Source organism: Leptidea sinapis, chromosome 1 (genome assembly GCF_905404315.1).
Source record: "Leptidea sinapis chromosome 1, ilLepSina1.1, whole genome shotgun sequence".
In the NCBI taxonomy this organism is placed as follows: domain Eukaryota; kingdom Metazoa; phylum Arthropoda; class Insecta; order Lepidoptera; family Pieridae; genus Leptidea; species Leptidea sinapis.
In genome coordinates, this window is record NC_066265.1 from 28,186,420 (window position 1) to 28,208,683 (window position 22,264).

Here is a 22,264-nt window from a genome sequence, read left to right on the forward strand (position 1 = left end):
TTAAGTATCATATGCCCAGTAATTTCACTAGCTACGGCGCCCTTCAGACCGAAACACAATAATGTTTACAAATTACTGCTTCAGGGCAGAAATAGGCGCCGTTGTGGTACCTACCCATAATCTAGCCGGCTTCCTGTGCAAAGGAGCTTCCCACTGGTAATGGTACGTCTATGAGTGTGGTGGTTGATGTTTGTATTTGATCAGTAAAACAGCTGAAGGCGGCGAACTGGATCGTCGCCAACGTGACGAATCCCGCCAACTACTTCCATTTGATCCGGCGACAGATAGCGATGCCCTTTCGCAAGCCCCTTATTCTGATGACGCCTAAAGTCGGACTCAAACATCCCTTCTATCGATCACCGTTTAAGGACTTCCTTCCGGGAACCTGTTTCCAAAGGTTAGTATTTAGTACATATCAAAGGTAACAATATCTAACGTCAGTAATCAGAAAATCATTTGATTTTATTGAATCTGACGGCGAATTGTGAGCCGCGCCGCAATACGATGAAGTAACTGAGATGTCTCCACATGTACCACCTACCATTTGAATGTTTGACAAATTGTCAACGATCGCAACTAAAGCTGGAAACATCGGTCTGCAGAAAATAGATTATTAAAATTTATTGTTGTTTTTTCATAGTTTTGAGATTATAATGTAGGTAAAATAAATACATTTCAACAGTTGTTGGTATAAAAAAAACTACGTTTAAAAAACCGACTTCAAAACTGAAAAGTATCAAAAAACTAAAAATTTAATTTAATACACCTCTTATGCAAACCTTCACCTTTAATATTAATAAAATACTATTATTTATATGTGCTACCTATTGATAGGTTTTAACTTTTAAGTCAGTGCCAAGCCCTAAACAAAATAAAACTTAATATTATAAATAGATTACTTATTGTATTTATTTAGGTTGTCTGGCCTTGCGTGTCTGTCCGTTTGGATTGTTTTTTCTAGACGAAGCTATCCCGCTCAAAGTCACGCGTGGCGAGTGTAGGTACCTTTATTACATTTGGCTTGGCACCGACTTCAAAACTATCAATATGTAGCACATACAAATAATAGTATTTTATTAATATTAAAGGTAAAGGTTGGCATAAGAGGTGTATTAAATTAAATTTTTAGTTTTTTGATACTTTTCAGTTTTGGAAGTCGGTTTTTTTAAACGTATTTTTTTTATTTTTTACGTTTTAGTGTCAGTTAATAATAATATATAATCAACTTGAATGAAAACTCCAAAACAAGCCGTACACAGAAAACAATTATGTCATCCAGGTAGACGAAAATTTTCATATAAATGATCATAAAATGAAAACTACTAGGCCAAACTATGGGAAAATTTTTATGGGACCAAATGACCAGAGTACGATTACTCTGTAGATACATAAAAGAAAATACCGATCGAATTGATAACCTCCTCCTTTTTGAAGTCGGTTAAAAATATGTTTGTTGATTAATAGTTATTTACATTCATTTTGTATCAACCGTGACACCAAAATCTCGCATTGTAAAATCTTTTGTTAGAGGACAAGCATTTTTGAAGAAAGTATATCGTGAAGATTTTCGTTCTCTAGGAAGAAACATTTCGAGGAAGTCAACACCATTCTATTACAGGCACACCAATCGCAGATCGAATGATGACTACTTTGTAGTATATTCGTATCTTCCGTAGACAGCGGTGGATTTACAGTAGGGGCAGTTGGGGCAAGTGCCCAGGGCGGCAAAATTTTGAAAGTGAAATAATTTTTTTTTAGTCATCAATGTTGCTCAATATAATTTATTAATTCTGTGAATTAATAATTTTTAGTTTAATTGATAATTCAAGATATTCAATTTACCCATTGTGTGTGAATTATAATTTTGGCACGTTTAGTAAAAATTAATAATAAAAACGATTTAATCAATTTATTCCCTTGGAGATTTAAAATAATAATCGATATTTTTATTTTCTGGAATTACAACAAAAATAAATTGTTATTTTAGATTTGAAAAATAAAATATATAAACTATAAGTTTAAGTAAAATTATTGGGGCGGATTTTTTTCCGGTGCCCAGGGGCGGCATCAAGTTAAAATCCGGCCCTGTCCGTAGAGCTAATTTCTCGATAGATTTACCTAAGCGTATCTATAATCGAATGAAGTTAAATACAAGCCATCTCTTGCTGGTAGGGTATCTAGGTCACCCCGCCGGGTTTATATCAATAATTTATTTATTAAGGCTTACCAACTAGATACATAATTTTACATATACGAATAAGATAAACATTAATACGTCTTACTATTTACATATCTAAATTAAAGGTATGCACATCGTTACTAAACTTAAGAAAACTAATGCTAAAAACAAATTAGAAAAATAACAATAATTAATTGACTACTAATATATACTAATTATATAGTTACTAATCTATATTTCAGCCTTTTAATGGCAAGGACACCTGTTTTTTATAAAAGTTAATATTTGAAAATATATCCATGTTATGATCTAATTTAAATATTTTATTATAGCTTACACATATCAGTTGGGAGAGTTTAATCCGTAGTTATTTCTATAAAATTTAATAAATATTGGGGAATAAGTACCTATTCGACAATAAAATGACGGTACACAAATGCCAATATTTTGAAGAATGTCTGGACAGTCAATTAGGTTGTTTATGAGTTTGTAAAGAAAAATCAACTGGGCCGCCTTTCTACACATTTCCAGGGAATCAATTTCAAGATTAATTAGCCCATAATAAACGAACAAGCCGTCGCGGACGATTGGGGTTTCATATAAATATAATATATTCAGTCGAGTCTGTCTTTTGGTGTCTAATTGGAGATAGGAGCCGGTCAAACAGGATTTAATATGTAGATGTGAGTAGGATAGAGGCGAGAACGGGTACCTTGCAGAGGCGACAACCACATCACGGATGACCTTTGATGTAGCCAAAAAAATGCAGTCATGTGATATTCAAATTCAAATATTTTTATTTAAAATAGATTTTTTTTATGACAATAAGGGATGAGACGAGCCGGACGTTCAGCTGATGGTAGTTGATAAACCCTGCCTGAAAAAATCTGAACGGCACTACAACTGCGCTTGTCAACTTAAGACTCATTTGCCTAGTAATAGGATATGAAATCACTAATTAAAAGTCAAAAACTACCACCCATTCGAAAAAGTATGCCTCAGACCTGAGAAGAACGGGAGCAAGAGATTCAGCGGGCCTTTTTTTTCATAAAATATCAATACAATTGAACTAATATTATCATACAGAATAATATATTATTTTATAGCGTGAGGGCGATCGCTCCGTTCCCAATCTGTGTTATCATTAAGAGAGTCACTTAAAATAAACTGTTTACAATAGAATAATCGGGGAATCCGGCCCGGCCAGCAAGAATCCGGATGGTGTTGCGAAGCTCATCTTCTGTTCCGGGAAAGTGGCAATAACTATCGACGAACTTCGCAAAGAAAAGAAACTCGAAGATAAGATCGCGATGTGCCGTATCGAACAGCTGTATCCCTTCCCCTACGACCTGGTGCTTAAGGAGTTCTGCAAGTTTCAGAAGGCGAAGATCTGCTTCTGCCAGGAGGAGCACAAGAACCAAGGCCCGTGGAACTTTGTCAAGGCGCGCCTCGAGAACTTGCTTCGGAAGAAGATCGAGTGAGTTTTGCAATGCATTTGTTCATTTGCAAGGAGATTGCCCATGAATGTATGGTCCGCCGCTTAGGATTTAAATAAAATAAAAATAGATGATATCTAAATAACTAACTGTTAACAATGAGTTATTAAAATCAAAACCCGGGTTTTGATACAATGTAATATAACCGCAAAATGTGATATGTTTATATTACTGATCCTATAAAGTACGAAAAGGTTTTCATTAAAATTAAAATGTAGATTTCTATAAGCACTCACTGAGTACCAAAAACAAACCTTCTTAAAATCATTCGAATAATCATAATTTTATCTGTAAAGGTACGATGAATGCACTAATGAATCCAACCTCTGCCGGTAGCCAGATAGCCCACAATACTCACAACTATATATAGAATAGCCACACAACGTCCGGAAGAGTGAGAGCGATAGTGTATCTAAAAATTGGCCTGCTAAAATTCTCTCCGGAAAACATTGCTAGCTCTTAGACTATTTCGGCTTACTTGCCTTCGATATTATATCGAGCGAAGTTTAGTTCAACGGCAACTATATAAAACGCAGATTCGACCTCACGTTGAGTACCTACTTACTATTCTCAACTCCGGGCGGAGGCTCCACTGTATTTCTCAAATACAAGTTTCACAAGATTTTTTTTTCTCACAACTTCTTTGTGGAGTCCATTTCGGGCTGCTGTATTCCCAAACCGATATGATCAAGTCCTTATGCAGATTGTCAACAATATAAAACTGTAGCCAATATAGTAACTACCCCTCGGCACAACCATAACCCGATTTGACCTCCTATATAATTTAAAAGATAAAACTTAGATAATTGGTTGTTGGTTGGATTCACGGAAATTAAGCGCAATAAGCGGGCATCGCATCGTTCGCCATATTGCGTGGAAGGGGGCCGTGACGCTTCCACAAGTAATGATTATTTTTAATTAAATTCGTTGAATAAATAACTATAATTTGACTTGATCATAAAATTCTTGAAATCGGGTGTAAAGTTGTGAAGAACGGCTAACCGATCTTCCGTTCTCGCCACATGTTTGTAGCTATTGTGATATGATATTGAACTTCGCACTCCACAGGTGTATATCGCGGCCGTCGAGCTCCGCCTCGGCGACGGGCATCAAGTGGATCCACGCCAAAGAGTTGGCCGAGCTCAAGGCCAAGATTGTGCAGCTGTAGTCAAGCGCAACAAGCTGTGCCGTCCGCGTCCGTCCGAACTCGAAATAAACGTATCCCTTGTTACATATGGTTAATATTATTTATGTAACAGCAGCGTAGTTAGCTGCCGGTGAATTAAACACACAATATTATGTTACACAAAGTATATATTTAGATATATGAAAATAATTGTACAAAAATTGCAATTTGATTGCCTCTTAAAATTATTTAACGCTTACAATTAATCTGCGGAATGTACGTATATCATGGCATTTTACTATTATACGATAGAAAAGACAATCTGTACATCAAATTATACAATGTTTCTTATATATACATAGATGTTTATATGTTTGACGATCAGTCCAGCTTTCTCTGCTTGGACTTGCTCTTGGGCTGGGAACGAGGCGCACGCTTGCCCGGGTACACCACGAATAGAGCCAGCTGCGCCGCGCATAGCACGAAGGCCACCACGTTCTGGAGCTACACAGACGAATCATACATATCAAAAATAGTTTATTTCGTAGGTAAATCACATTACACTTGAAATATGTCAATTGTTGAAGTGAAACTTCTTTAGAATCGTTGTGATTTGAAGATGAAACGAGAAAGCGAGACAGAGACACAAACAGGTAAATGTATAGAATTCAGCAGGCGAGAATGAGAAAGTAGAAGAAGAGATTGTCTTATGTATGACACCAGAATACCTATATTCTGACGTCATGCGCACGACGTTTTACTACATAGACACCAGGAGAACATAAATATTGTAGTGGTGTTGTAATATCTTTCATAGAGGTTCAAATCATGTGTCATACTAGCAATATGTACCAGGACATCATATGCAGTTTAGAGGTCCATGCACAATGCACATCTTATAATTATTGTAAAAGTTTTTTTATCATTTTTATGCTATAATTCTTCATAATTTTTTAAGGTTTTACTTCTACCACGTGTGAACTGCACATGTTTTTATACTACAGCTCATTCGGAGGAAGATTTCTCCAGAGATGAACGAGCAAGTAACTTAAGGTTGCTCTTTTCAAAACAGATTAATATAAGTTAGTATTTAACTATAATAACATTTATCTTTCTGAGACAGACATGTAAGAGCCTACCTAACTAATAATTATTTTAATATTGTTATTTAGGTCGATGAGCTATTCGCCCGATCAGCAATCTTAACTGCGTAAGGCGCCCCGTGGCGACTAGTTCACTCACAGCAGCGACCGAGTGCTCTCATTCATTATATCCGCTCATTTATATCATTTATTCAGCAGCAATTAAATATAATAATAATAAAATATTGACACACAAATTATCTTGCCCCAAACTAGGCATAGCCTGTACTATGGATACAAGACAACGATATATTTAATATAATATACTTACTTAAACATTCATAAATATAAATAAACATCCATGACTCGGAAACAAACATCTATATGGGTCGTCGTCGTTAGTGAGAATTATCCCAGCTATTTCATATCTATAGTAGCGACCAAATACAGTCCAGTAATTAATACGTAAACCGTACACCAAGGGTGATTTAGATCCAGATATTTGATAGTAAGTACCCTTTTGTATATAACTTATCTTCACAACTGATTTATATTCGTTTAAAGGTAAATTCTGTAAACCAACAGGGATCTTATTGTAAAAACGTATACATAGACCTCTGAATGAATTTGTGACTTTATGAAGTCGACTTACATGACTAGCAAAATAGTCCTTATTTCTAGTATTGACTTTTATATTATATTTATTTAAACGAATTATTTTTTTTACGATGTCAAAGCCAAAACATTTATTTCTTTAAATTTATTTCTTAATGAAAATCTTGGTCCTAATTTATAGATAGCACAAAAGCGTTGCGCTTTATTTAATGTACCTTAGGACCAAGAGCAATTAATAATACACCCGGTAAAAAAATCTCTCTGGTGGTTTTGTCTAGGGATACATAGATATTGGCAGTTTTTTGACGGCTGTCTTGCTATGTCCACGAGGACACGGTAGCATAGAACCATATAAACGCTTGCTTTGTACACTTGTGCACTGAAGCGTATGGGAGGTTAAGTGGTATGTCTCCCGGCGTGCCGGCCTAATTCGGTTGTGTCCTTTAGGACCCAACATGGCACTACCACTTAAGACCGAGTGACTTGTGCGCTCGTTCGTCTTCCTTTTCCATAAAAAAATATAAAATATATATCGATCGTCCCTGGGCCGGTTTTTGAAACCTAGTTCAGATCCTCTGAACAGTGGAATCTTGTTTGTATTAGTTGTTGGCAGTAAAGATCCGTATCCATTGATTCTACCCGGATATAAAATCTAACAATGACCAATGCCCTTTCAATCCCTAAAATATACACAGCATCACCTTATTGCAAGTTAACCGAGGTTTTGCCACGTTCTGTGAAGGCAGACCGACCTTTGACCACGACCTTTTTCAGACTCTTACTGACACCACATTGCGTCCATGAACGTCACTATTTATGTCCAGTTTGCGGTGGAGTTTTTTTCTTGTAATAAAATTTTATATAAGACCAAATATTTTCATTAGATTCACTCATTTTAACAGAAAAATAAACAATAAGAGATAGAGCATAGGGCCGCAAGTGTTGCTGTTCTCATGACTCTACCTCATCAGTGGCCCCCGCTGTTTCTTTCACCCACTGGTCTTCACCTTAGTTTGGTGGGTCTCCCGGCGTCTCCCTTCTTCCGTACCACCTACGTATGCAATACGTTTTTTTACATAGATGCTAGTTGAGTTAAAATAACAATACCCTAGTTAACATATTAGGAATATCCCGTACAAATTCGCCAACAAGTCATCCGATGGCAAAAATACGCGGGTGTCTACACCCGCTAGCGAGCGCGTGCTTGTACTGCAAGTATGTTCTCCCTGCTGCGCTAGCTTGAGGAAGATAGTCCATTGTTTGTAACCAGGGTTATTTAAACAATGAGGCCCGCCGAGCTAGTTTCACCTGTTCTTCTCTGGAATGAAGGCTGACTTACAAATATAATTCTATGTACCATGAACTACAATTGCCGCCACGTACCGCGCCAATCAGATATCGCGCGATTACCATGACCTGATGCGCTATCGCTATCGAGTTATCAACAGTGATATCAGCTGTACTCGAACCTGATAAGGTTGGATAATTCGCACCTTGTGAAGTTGTGACCTGGTGCTATCTTGGTGGATAGTCATGGAGGTTTCACGACACGACTTAAGACTTTCTTCACTTGGACCGAAGTCTTCACTCCTGTTTCACAAAAATGAAGCTTCGTGACTCCATGATAAGACGACCCCCACCAAACAATGAGTGTACACTTTGCCATTTACCTTGTTGTAGTCCTCTTCAATTGTGCAAACTTTTTCATCATTGAAAAGGATGTTTTTGTTCTCACGCACGCATCGGGAAGGAAAGCATTTTGATTGAGCCACTCTCTTTAACTGTGGGGACTGGTTTATGACATGTCCTGTGTATCTATGATAAGCTCCAAACTTCAGTCTGATGATACACGAAGCATTCCTGGCGGATATCTTGATTTATTTTCAAGACTTCAACCGGTTTTCATTCATACTTAACGTTCTCTAAATTTGTTTTCTAATTTGTCTGTTACTAGTGAACAAGGGCCGATTTGACTATGGCACACGTAGGCCCCTACTGCCGCTCCCCTCGGCTCGTGCATTGTGATTGACAGTCTAAAATTATGTTTGCGACTCGCTAGTCAACTAGGGCCTGTTCGGGTCTATATTATATCCGCATATAGAATAAAATAGATTGGCGCCCTTATTCCGATTTATACAAATATAGCTTGTATGCATACTAGCACTGCAAATTATGCAAGCTTACTTAGGTCACTACAAACTATATGTATACATGAGTATATTTATAAAGGGTTCAAACAGGCAAGTGGCTTACCTGAGGGAAATAAATATGGACAAAAGCAATACCAGAGGTCAAGAAATGCGTTTTCGGCCTTTGAGATGAGTATGCTCGAGACTTATCGCATCGACTCGGGGAAAAGCAGCCGGCAGATAAGTTTACAAAGTGGCTGTGCGTGGCTAGTTAGTTTCTAGTGAAACGCGTGGCAGTGGAATACCAGACATCACCATCACGTTGAAAGTTGAGCGGGTGGAAGGCTCCAGCATTGCATGGAGCTTGGGCTACTTACAAATATTTTTGGGTCTCGATAAATGTTAGCATAAATAAATAAAGATAGCACTCGACGTAAAAAAATACAATTCAACGGCATGGGATTGAAATAAAATTCAAATATCCTCTGCTGTTGCGAATTACGTGAAGGTAGGTATTTAGTATCAAGAATAACTAAAAGTACCCTATCGTATTTTAGTATGCAAAAAATGACACTGATTGAAACCATAGTTAATAACCACGTTGTTTTTTTTATGAAAATAAGGGACAAGACGAGCAGGACGTTCTCCTAATGGGAATGGATACGCCCTACCCATTATAATGAAGTGCCGCTCAGGATTCTTGAAAAATCCAAAAATTCTGAGCGGCACTACAATTGCGGCATAAGTTGTTAAGGCTCATTTGCCCAGAAATTTCACTAGCTACGGCGACCAAACAGAAACACAGTAATGTTTACACATTACTGCTTCACGGCAGAAATAGGCGCCGTTGTCGTACCCATAATCTAGCCGGCTTCCTGTGCAATGGAGCCTTCCACTGGTGTTTCGATTTGATTTTAATAATAGTTATAAAATTTAATTTTAATAATAGTAATAGTGATTAAAATATCTTCGTCACTAAGTGAACAAACTTATTATGAAGATATTATTAAAATACAGTGTCGTTATTCTGATCCTATCCTTTAGTAATAACCCAACACTTATAATGCATAAATAGATATTTCACACTGACACAAGCAATCAGATTTTATTCTCGCCAATCTACTAACGTCAGTGGGAAAATATATCTATGATTCAAATACACAGTATACTCGGAGCCAGTACAGTTGGATAACGACTCCTAAACTATCTACCTCTCGATGCAGGACAAATTATATATTTAAGATCTGGACAAACCCTATTCCAAAGCAAACTTAAGAATTTCATTTCATTTCATTAGCTAATATTAATCTAGGCAGCACGACTCCAGAGTCAAATAACGTAATTAATGATGCTGTGACAACAGCAGAAATACTGCACTAACCTGACCGAGGCAACATAATATATTTTCTAAGTTGACAGTTCAACAGAGCACCATTAGGCGCGGTCTACAACTTTCATCACCAGAAAACGTTGCCGAGAATGAAAAAAAACGTTTAAGAAATTATCACGAAGGAGTGACATGGATATTTTGAAGATTGGTTCTTGGTATGAAAAAGTAAATTAACGCTAATCGAGAATAATATTTTGAGGAAAAGTAAACTCATTTTTCTGCCCTTCATAGTAACTTTTTCTATTTCATTCCGGACACTTAGTGCGCCCCACGCATCTCAGCTGGATCACATTATATTATAGCCGCGGAATAATGTGTAAAGACATACGTATATAAGTATGTGATCATTTAACATTAGGTCAGACCCGGCCGCTTTTCGCATTTGTCCTTTCCCATACAAAAATAAAAAAGGGGTTACAATTGACCCCATGAGCCCCATGCACCGGTACAGCGCAAAAGGTCGGCCCCGAGCATGTTCTCATTAGGTCGAAGCCCGACGGCAGGCTCGGAGTACTCGGGCGTGTTGAAACGCGCTACTATGACTTTATTCTGCTGCAGCGCTACACACTTACCACCAGAAAGTTGTTGCGCAGGATAATGCCGTACAACAGCCACATGAAGCTGACGACGGCTCCCGACAGGATCATGGGGAATGGCATCCCCTCCGTGCTCTGCTTCTTGATGATATCTCTCTGTGAACAAGACGCCCACGGTCAGCACCGAAGGATAGAGGCCAGAGACCTACACACATACAGTGCTCGACACTTACGCACCTTTGACACTAAATTAATCTAGCTCTTTTTTCATATCGGCTTCACTATTGTTATCAACGGTTTCTCGTAAATCACCAATAATTCACCAGTCTAGGGGTCAGTCTCGTAGGTACACAATAAAGGACAGCTGGCCGTCGAACAAAACTGATTTTAGTTCGTGTGACGTGTTGTTACCATGCTGCCTCAAGTAATTGAAGCTGTGACTAAAGTTCGCTTCATATTGGAACGTAATAAAACTATCCAAAATAATAAAAAAGGTTTTTAAACACTACGAGCCGACTCACCAGACCGAAGAGCGGAGACGCGATGAGATAGAACATGAAGACTGTGATAATGGTGCCCAGCCTGTTCTCCACGAGGGAGGGATCCTCGTACTCGGCGTAGCCCAGCACCGCGGCAGAGAAGGCACCTCCTGCACCGATCTGCGTCCATACACGGCCCTTTTGCGACGAGTAGTTGAAGTAAACCATGAGGTAAACGATGTTCAGCGCCAAACCGAAGAAGTTCACCTGAATCATGGTGTCGTCGCGCAGCACGAAACCGAACTTGAGATTCAGCAAGCTCCTGCGGAATACGAGGCGACAGCGCCGCGCTATTACTTCAACACACCCTAGCAACTTTAACGCTCAAAATGATTATATCGTCAGCACACATTTTCAAATCAAACGGTCACTTCGATCTACTTACATTATGAGACCGCCGACGAAGGGCATGATGCCAATACCCTTGGTGCTGTTCTGTTTGTAGATGTCCCAGCACAGAAAGGTCCCGGAGAACATCTGGCCAACGGTGACGACAGCCGCCGTCGTTCCCACGGCACTCTTGTAGGGCTGCAGTAGATCCGCGAGGGTCTCCATGTTGCTAGCGAGGCAAATTAGTATGAGGATAAATCTGGCAGCCAACTTTTTAAATCAATATAAAGGTTGGGTGACGGCTATAGATAATAGAGCAGACGCATAAGGGAATATCCATATGAGTGTATAATGAATCTATTTTGCTACATTACTGATTACTCAAAACATTCCACAGACTGACTTACTTAATCCCTTCGATCAGGTCAACCAATTACCCCATTACATCCTCTCACTACATTACTAACACACTAGTGAACCTAAAGAACGGACTTTGAATACCAGCTCATACCCTGACACTTAATACTCGTAAGCCCTGGACACTTAACCTCTAGTTTGCTGCCGTTGCCATATGGCAAAGGCATGAGACCACCGATTAGTACCTACTTTGTTATTTGTTTAGCACACAAGACATTAATAAGCACTGGAAAGTTAATGACATAAACCAAAACTATCAATATGATTGAATAGCGATGATTGTTTTGCCCATTTTTCTTAACTATTTATTCCATAAATGTTTTATTAAATATCTTCTTTCCAGCCAAGGAACAACAAACAATACCAGTTGCTTTTCAATTCATGGTAACATATAAGTTTGTGCAATGTCAAGTAAGGATGCAGACAAGAGGTTTAGAATTCTTTGACAGACTTTTTTCAATAAAATTAAAAATATGCAAAACAAAATGGTTGGGGGCAACAAAAACTTACAAATGAGGACAAACTAGTAAAGGTTTTGATAGCTGCAACATGATTTAAATATACTAATATTGTTTCAAATATATGTTTTTTTTTATGAAAATACGGGACGAGACGAGCAGGACATTTAGCTGATGGAAATTGATACGCCCTGCCGATTACAATGCAGTGCCGCTCAGGATGTTAAGTCTCATTTGACCATTTCACTAGCTACGGCGCCCTTCAGACCGAAACACAGTGATGTTTACACATTACTGCTTCACGGCAGAAATAGGCGCCGTCGTAGTACCCATAATCTAGCCGGCATCCTGTGCAAAGGAGCTTCCCACTGGTAATGTATATGTATATGTGTAGATATACTAAATTTTTCAATGCAGCAATGAACGTAAGCGCTTTGCAATTTAATTACAGACAGTTAGAAATTCTGCAGATCGCACCCTTACTGTAAGTCGTTAAGGATTCCATTGATCATCATATTCGACTACGACAATTACTTGACCATAACTATGTTATGTTAGATGACTTAAATATCCGGATAGCATAAAAAAGTTCGGCCGAGTATCGTTAATTTGCTCCTAAGAATTGAAGAGTTCCATTATTTTGTCATGGATTCCGTAATCAGAACCTAACCAAACTCTCACCAAACTATCTTTGAAGTATATCCTTTCCAATAAAAAAAGAATCATCGAAATCGGTTGGCGCGATATTGAGTTATTCGTAAATTTATCATCCACTTTTCTTAAGGTATGTATAGCAAATTTAAGACTTTTATGGTTTTCTCACGGATGCCAGTGTCAGATCTGGACCAAAATACTATGGGACCACACGGGAAGCACCAGCTTTCAAATTATTAAAAAAGAATTATCAAAATTGGTTCACCCAATCAAAAGTTATAACAAACTTAAAAAAACATACCGACGACTTGAGAACCCCCTCCTTTTTTGAAGTTGGTTAATAACTTAATAAAGATTTAATTTAATACATCTCTTATGCAAACCTAATACCTTTAGTCTGCCGTCATAAGAAAAAAAGGCGCATCTAAAATTTTTTCGGAAATTGAGTTACGTATATTTTCCGAATCAATAAAAAAAGGCGTATCTACTGATATTTTTACTTTTTTTCTATTACAACTATAAGTCCGTTAAACTCACTGTGAAATAATAGGGCACATCTGTGGTATCATGAGTTATCACTAAAATGAAAAACCGCTTCCGATCTTTTTGAAGTTGAAAAAACGCATTTACTTAGAAACGTCTTTGTCTCTTACGAAATATTAAATGAATCCTACAATGAAAAAACGTTTCTGGATTATATTAGGAAATAAAGACACTTCTGCGTAGATACGTCTTTTCATATTAGTTTAAAGAAAAATAGTCAGGCACACCGCACAAGTGGCAGATGCGTTTTTTTTTACTTAGTACCGGTTTTTGGGAGAGGGGGTCGGAGTCGTGAATCTATTCCGCACTCCGCACTTGCGGCTAAACTCTTAACATCGGAGAAGGGACTACTACGTCACGTTTGCGCATGCTAAGATATACCTCACGTACGGAGCTATTGTATTCAATTTTTGTCTCGACTTTTTTTTAATTATATGCTTTTTTATTATATGAAAATCAATATATTTCTCTGAGTTAATATTATTTATACATATTGTATATTTTGTAACAATCTATGTAAGGTCGGAGATAAACAAATATACTCACTATCGTAAAATAATAATAACTCAAAGATGAAAACCATAGCTCAAACATGCTTTTCTACTATATTATGGCACGAAGTCTTAGCAGGTCGTAAAATAAAAGACATAGAAAGCTATTTAAGGCGAAGAGTAAGCAGAAAACACGCTAACGTGGTGTTTTTAGACAAGTTTTGTGGTGAAAGTATAGCTTTTCGAGCTATGAACACCACTAAGTCCTGTTAAACATATCCTTAAGTCTTATTTGTAGGTTGCTAATGCTTGCTGTTGGATATAGTTAACACTGCCGCGCCTTTTTGAACTACCACTTTTCTTTGAAATTAAACAAGTTTTTTGGCATGGCGTGACGCAATTTTTTTGGTACTTCTCTCAGAAAAGTTATTCTTATAGCTTGTACTTTTTTGTGTAGGTTCATTTATTCAGATTAGTAGTGAATAACGAGGATTGTAAGCATATAAACTGTTTACCACCCAAGTATTTTGAAAATAATGACTTTGTTACATAGATGTCGGCCGGCAGCCGAGAACTCATATCGCTCAAGGTCGCTGGCATTTAGTGTCGCCTGAAAGTATTTTTACATGCCAATATATAATTTAAAACTAAAATTTCGAGCACTCATAGAACAAATATCAATGGAAATGTGATGATTTTAAACGATTTTTATCAATATAAGCTCGAGTAGACTCGAGGTTACAGTAATATGTGTGACGTTACATTTCACAAAGGCAACTATATCATTTGTTATAAGACTGACTTCACTAGTGAAAAAGAATACTCTTGACTTTTTATGGTAAAAAAATATAAACAGCGGAATACCGCCACCAAAAGTAAATACAAAATGCAGAGGTATCACACATGGTAAGGCAGTGATCCTACAACAACGAAAACCTTTGATGCCAGACAATAGAAATCCATTTTAGTTTAATTTACCTACTAATAATGAAGGGTTGATTTCAACCATCATGAAGAAAACTGATTTAAAACTAAGTAAATGTAAATAATTGTGGGAACATCGTTACACGGACATCTGGTTGGGGCAGAAAAGTCCTCAAATGGCGACCACGTACCGGAAGACATAGTGTTGGAAGGCCCCCCAGAAGATTGACCGACGATCTGGTCAAGATCGCCGGAATATGTTGGATGAGACTTGATTGAAACTTGCTAGATAGCTATGAAGAGAAGCATGATGAATTTGAAGATGGTGAATTTAAGAAATCAGACAGAGTATGAAACAACATCATCACAGAAGTCACACTAAGATAAAAAATGTTACGATTAGAATGGAACAAAAGCATAGTGTCTTAGGTTCCCTTCAAATAGAAAAAGGAAACGAGGCAGACAAATTAGGAGAATATGAGATAAGAGGAAGAAAGGATAGCAGGAAAACTGGACAAGTGAAGCTCTAAGCCGAGAAGAGTGGAATGAAATGGAAGAGGCCTTTGTCAATGTTCGGCAAACGGACGAAGCTATCGATGTCAACAACTTACCAGAGTCGTTAACTTAATTTTGTTATTTGTAAATATCCTTTTACATCTAAATAAAGGCTATTTTTATTATTTCCTTGTTTTGTCTTACAATTCTGACGTGGCCCACTTAATGAAACTAGCTATTATGTGTCAAAATTGTAGCAAAAATTTCTACTTTGAATGTTAGGAGTAACTACATAGTTTTCTGAGCTCAGTTATTTTTCAATAAGGGATTTCTTCAGAACATATTTTGATTTATTGCTTTTAAAAGAAATCTTATAGACTTATTAAAATTAATAATTTTGACATAGCGAGATAAGCTTTACGATTATTACGATATTATATTCACGTTAAAGTTTCTAAATTAAATGATTAATTCTTCTATAAGAAAATAAACTTTTACTAGAGAAGTCTGTAACAAAACGTTACCAGACAGGTCTTTTTTAATTTACTTTTGGTAGGTTTTGGTTTACTAGGCAAGATATAATATTATCAATTTTCTCTCATCAGTTAATCAGGCATAATGTGAAGTTAAAAAGCTGGTTTGTCGGTATAAATGACTTTTCGTTTGGGTAATTGTTGTAATATTACTAGGTGGAAAAGGTGTTTTCGATATTTCTAAGTGAAAAAGGCGTATCTAGCCAGAAGCGTCTTTTCAATTTATTATAATGATTTTTTCAATATATTTTTTACTATGAAGAAAATTAAAACATAATTTATTTAATTAAATACAATGATTTGAACTAATTATCTTTAGTAGCTAGTAAGCCAGACACAGTACCCACCTTTTCCCATGATAATAATAAATATTTTCTTACTATTGCAAATTATTTACTTTTTGGATTGCAAAACATTTATTTTCTCCAAATTTAGGATTTGGTATATATGTCTTTTTTTGTTTATGGCGGCAGTAGTATTAATTACATACTACCTATTGGTAGTTTAAAGTCAATGTGTGCCCGTTTTGGTTGCTTGGTTCTAGACAAAGCTATCCCACTCAAAGTCTTGCATGGCAGGTAGTACATGTAGTTGTAGTAGTAGGTACCTGCTATTACATTTGGCCTGGCAATGAGCTAAGATTATCAATATTTTTTGCTGATTTTCTAAAAAATATGGTTTATAATATCTCAGACAAGTATTTGATTTAAGTATTTTAATTAAGTTATTTAATTGTAAGTTGAAAAAAGTAATCAATGTCCTAATACCAAGGTAAATTTTTCAACCTTGAATCTATTATTAGACACAACTATGAGAAAACAATCTGAACAATTGTTTAATGAATCAATTGAATGGATTGTAGCATTCTGTCACTGACACACACATTGATATTAACTCAATGAGTTAAATAAATGTGTACCGAAGAGTTGTAATAAAATAATCATTAATCACATTCATCACTTGTCATTAAAAGTTTTAGTATAACTTAACCAAACAAATAGCATAAAACTATGTCTACAAGCAAAGAATAGTTGATATTATGAATAATTAAAAGAAGGAAGGAAACCCACAAAATACAAAAATGTTCAATTGTAATTTATTATTACACCAATATTTAATACAATGTCATATTTGCACAGAAAGTCATATTTTTTGTTAGATTAACCTTTTCTACTTGGGTAGTCACATCCTTTTAAAAAAAAATAAGACGTTTATATTAGGATATTAAACATATTATTTTTTTAGAATTAAGCAATTAGGTAAAAATAAGAAAGATCCACTTTTACTATAATAAGCAAGCTTAACCTAAAAATACTCCACAATCCACATACCTAAATGCCACTGAATTATTTAGGTACTAAATAACCAAGTATCCACTATCCAACTCACCTTCTATCACAGAACACTATAATAATATAATTAGGTATAAATTATAATCTTCTAGTTCTGACTTCTGACTTCTACCTGAAGTATCAGCTGTAAATCAAAGAGGATGTAAATACTACACTCGTTACAGCCAAAGAGAATTTATATACTACGTTCAGTTATAGTAAAAGTGTTTTGAGATACTACTCAGCCTAGCGAAACTCTCTAAGTAAAAGCTATTCACTCGATTGTATCAAACGTGATTGATAGTTTGACAGATGAGGGCTATAATCTTCTAAAAAACGGAGATAGCCGAAATTCACTACGTTTTATGCAACTGTTCGCTTTCAAACTTAGCCAGATTATACGTCGCGGTTAATCACGATACTGTAATTACTACTATTTTAAACTCATGTCAATTGACAGCAGTTCATACTTAACTAAATTTCAATTTTCAGGCAGTCTCGCCTCTTATTTCATAGTATTTACATCCTCTTAGTATCAAAGAGAAGTAGTAACTTAAAGGCGGGAATGCCTCAGTAAAAATTGAAATTTAGTATAACTGTACTTGGTCCCCGACAATTTGAGCTGCTCTGGGTTGCACGTGGTCTGATGAGGTCTGGTGAGCTGATACTGAGATGCGCCAGACCAGAGATGACAGCAATACTCCATATGTGGCTGGACCTGCGCTATGTGTAGCGCTAGAATGTGGGCCGGCTTGAAGTATTGCGGTGCTCTATTTATGACACGCAGCGTCTTCGATGCCAATGTGGCTTTGCCCTCCAGATATCCACGGAATTGACAATCGCTCTAGATTTCGAGACCCAGTATTTCGATGCTAGGCCAGGCTTTAAGGGAAGTGTTGTCGAAGAATGGTGGTGGCACACCGCGCACACAGTGCGTGCTGTTTGTATTCGCTGAAGCGTTCACGGGCTGCGAGTTCGAGTAATAACTATCGACAACGTTAGACAGGGTGTAGGACAAAAGAAACTTAGGCATAATATTTGATGAGTATCTTCGGTTCGAGAAGCACATTAATACAACCATTGCAAACTGTTTCTACCGCTTCAAACTTCTATACTGTATAAGAAACTACATCAAACCTCAATTATATTTAAGACTTTGTGAAACACTAGTGCTTAGTATATTTAATGACGCTGATGTTATGTATGGGCCTCGACTTCTCAGTAGAACTAAAAAATAAATACAACGTGTGCAAAATGCGTGTGCACGATTTTGTTGCGATATTCCTGCTAGATCACATATTACTCCATATCTCATTAAAGCGAATGTCTTAAATATGGAGTATCGGAGACGGTTACACCTAGCTACTCTCTTTGGAGTTGTGACGACCAAGACTCCAATATATCTTTTTAATATGCTAACTTGGATAGACAATTCTGTTTATAATACCAGGGCTACACAGGTCATGTTAAGCTTTCCAAAGCACTACACAGCGGTTTTTAGAAGTAGTTGTAAATATAATCATTGCGACTAAGTGTTAGAACAATATACCACCACCTATAAGAAACTCGAAAACAGTATTTGTATTTAAATAACGCTACAAAAAACTTGTACTATATACCGAGTACAAAAACCAACCTTAGGCGCATATTCACTGTACAATCCTTTAATATGTTAAAAATATATAAATTCTGTTCTATCAGATTCATTAAATGTATAGTATTGAAGTGAAAAAAGGCCTATGATAGAGTGGTGAGGAATGAATTGTGGTCAGCATTGTCCGCGAGCGGTGTGAGCAGTGTCCTAATACGAGCATTGCAATCTCTTTATAGAGATTCTAGTGCTTGTGTAAGGATAAACGGGGCATACACTGAATGGTTTAATATCGAAAAAGGTGTTAGACAAGGATGTGTAGCATCAGCGTGGCTGTTTAATCTGTTCATGAACAATTGCTTGACAGGTTTAAAAGAGAATGACAGTGGGTTGAGAATGAATGAGTTACTCGTCAAATGTTTTCTCTATGCTGATGACCAAGTATTACTTGCATCTTCAGCCGAGGAGTTGCAAGAGATGGTAACTGCTATGAATGGAGCTTTTGGTAGAAAGGGAATGAAGATGAATGTAAAGAAGACGAAAGTGATGGTGTTTGAAAGAGATGAGGTAGTGACAAACTGCAATATCGTGATTGGAGATGAAAAAATTGAAGAGGTGAATGAGTTTGTGTATCTGGGTTCTAAATTTACAAGAGATGGAAAGTATGAAAGTGATATTGAAAGAAGAGGGAATGCAGGAAACATGGTGAATGGAGCTTTGCACTCCTTTATGAACAGTCAGAAGGTGTCTAATAAGGCTCGCTTGGCTGTGCATGAGGGGGTGTTGGTTCCAACACTCATGTACGGAAGTGAAAGTTGGGTATGGCAGAAGAAACATGAAAGCAGAATAAATGCAGTTGAGATGAGAGCGTTGAGAAGTATGATAGGAGTTAAACTGAGTGACAGGATAAGAAATAGTGAGATAAGGAAACGTTGTGTTCTGAAAAAAGATGTTGTGACAAAAATTGAGAACGGTATGCTGAGATGATTTGGACATATCGAGAGAATGAATGAAGAACGATTGACGAAGAAAGTGTATAAGGCCAGTGTGAATGAAAGTGTTGGAAAGGGTAGACCTAGGCGGACGTTTCAAGATCAAATCAAGGACATCTTGATAAAAGGCCAGGTGAAGAGTACCCTAAACCGGAGAGCATGTATGAAAGGAATAATGAAAGCGGACGAAGCGAAAGAAGTATGTAAGGATCGTAGCAAGTGGAAAGAAGTGGTCTCTGCCTACCCCTACGGGACAGAGGCGTGATTTTATGTATGTATGTATGAAGTGAAACTTCTTTAGAATCGTTGTGATTTGAAAGTCGATGAAACGAAAAAGCGACAGTAAAAAGAGCAGTCACATCAATTCATAATATTTAACATGGGAGATAATGAGATAGGAAGCATAATACAATGTTTTGTTACCAGGCGATCATAGTTAAAGAAGAGATTGTCTTAAGTATGGCGCGAGTATACCTTATTATATTCTGACTCCAAGCGCACGACGTATCACTACATAGACACCAGGAGAACATATTATTATATATATTAGTGGTGGTAGGAATGTCTTTCATAGCGGTTGAAATCATGTGTCATCTTAGCAACACGTACCAGGAATTCATATGCAGTTTAGAGATTCATGCACCATGCAGGTTTCACTTCTGACATCTGTACTTTGTACGCACGCAATGTTTTTTTCAATTAAAATGCCTTCATGTGTTGTTAAGTGAAATAGGAATCATACGGATCATTAACACTAAGATAGTGGATTCAGTTTTCGCATATAATACACTAATTACTGAAAAATACAATAAAACTTATTTCATAAATAAGGATGGCATTATGCTTAATGTGGTAGTACGTTTACCTACTATTTTATTATAAATCAAACATATTTTATTTAGTTACAAACACACTTTCTCATTTTTTCTTCTTGTGTCTTCTGCTGTGTTTTTTCTACGCTTAGTACCTATACCTAGTCTTGCCATAAATACAGAAAAAAAGAAAAAAAATCTATTGTAAATAACATTTATTACTTTTACAGTGTGTTAGTTAGTTAATACTTTAATATAAAACAATTTAAAATATAAAAAGCTTATTCGAAATGGTCTACATTGGCTGCTATAGAATCCTTTAAACGTTAAGGTTATCAATAGAAGCAAACAGTACTCTTTCCATGGGAAAATTGATCCTCTCCAAATTATCATGGCGTTTAGAGCAACCCTCAGTCTCTAAAACTGACCATCAATCATAATCCATGGGATTAATCTAGTCTAGTCGCGTCTAGTCCCGTTCTTAAGAACGACGGTCAGTCTTCAGCTCTGATGAGAAACAAAAGTGAGAAACGTTCGTTTCCAACCAAGACTGCATATACCGAGCTTTATGACCCGGCGCCGCGCTGACTCTGCTTGTGTTGTTAAGAGGCTTCAATACCTTCTCAAGAATGGTATCTTGATACACTTGTGCCGACGTTTTGATTCCTTTTTTCACTAAAGTATGGCTCAGTCACTCCTTAATAGCTAATACCCCACCAAACCATCACTGAAGTCGTATAGTGTCCATGTTGCACTCTGTCGACTAATTAGGAAGCTTCCTTAGAGCTTTGAGCATAAAATACGGTCATTTTGTTTGTTAAAATGTTGCTCAGTTGTAAACATTTTCTCATCCGTAAACAAAAATAAATCTGTGACCTCCTCCGTCTATTCTTTTTTAAATTATCAGTTAAGAAATGACCCGTATGTCTCTTAAGGGCTGTTAGTCCTAAGTCATCTTTTAAAATACGCGACTTAGTTCTAGGTGCTATCCTCCGTCTCCAGAGATAAAATATTTTGCTTTCGGATAGGATTTCGTCAAATTATATTCCTTACTACTTTGACCACCTTTTTCGTAGTATTTATGGCCAGATTAAGTATTTATGGCAATAATAGTAAGTTGTGGATATTAATAAATACGTTACCTAGTTTTTTTCTGTAAATATAAAAATTTCATCTAATTTTAGTACATATTTGTACTCATAATTTAATCTCTGATCCAAATGACTTGATTTGTTTCCCTAACTTGATAAAAATAAAAACACTTCAATCTTCACACACAAGAAGTAGGTTGGATCCTACTGAAATTATAAGTGAACTTAACTTTGAAGATGGTGGTGGTAAAACTTCTTGATAGGAATGGAAAAAAAATATGTGACAGGTTAGTTTGTAAGTTGCAAAGAGAATATAATCATTTCATTCTTCGTTCTGTCTGGTGCCATTTTGTTGTCATAGATGGTCTATGTTTGAAGTTAATGTTTGTTCAATTTTCAGAGTTGAGACCATAGATAATAAACTATATACTAGAGAGTTGAGACTGAGACGTATTCAATTGCAGATTGAGAATTCTACATACATACTGTGTCCCTTAATATATCCCTATA

At 36.7% G+C, this 22,264-nt stretch overlaps 2 protein-coding genes across 3 annotated transcripts in view; one reads left to right on the forward strand and one right to left on the reverse strand.

Moving 5' to 3' along the window:
• Window positions 1-4,908, forward strand: part of LOC126969296 (2-oxoglutarate dehydrogenase complex component E1-like) — a 36,731-nt gene extending 31,823 nt beyond the window's left edge. Inside the window, exons 18-20 of the mRNA XM_050814676.1 lie at window positions 205-397; window positions 3,360-3,656; window positions 4,744-4,908. Of these exons, the coding sequence (XP_050670633.1) occupies window positions 205-397; window positions 3,360-3,656; window positions 4,744-4,843 (590 nt within the window). The 3' untranslated portion in view covers window positions 4,844-4,908. The remainder of the gene's footprint in view (window positions 1-204; window positions 398-3,359; window positions 3,657-4,743) is intronic.
• A 63-nt stretch (window positions 4,909-4,971) lies between these two features.
• On the reverse strand, window positions 4,972-17,478 carry LOC126969838 (sugar transporter SWEET1). Of its 2 annotated transcripts, none has more exons than XM_050815419.1 (5): window positions 17,327-17,478; window positions 11,478-11,651; window positions 11,075-11,354; window positions 10,590-10,709; window positions 4,972-5,305 (listed from the first exon to the last, which is right to left on the reverse strand). In XM_050815419.1, the coding sequence occupies exons 2-5, from the start codon at window positions 11,645-11,647 to the stop codon at window positions 5,183-5,185; spliced, it is 693 nt and encodes a 230-aa protein (XP_050671376.1). In that variant the 5' UTR covers window positions 11,648-11,651; window positions 17,327-17,478; the 3' UTR covers window positions 4,972-5,182. The 2 variants fall into 2 exon arrangements, with proteins under 2 accessions (XP_050671376.1, XP_050671367.1); XM_050815410.1 differs by having other exon boundaries at window positions 17,269-17,411.
• Window positions 17,479-22,264: the final 4,786 nt, after the last annotated feature.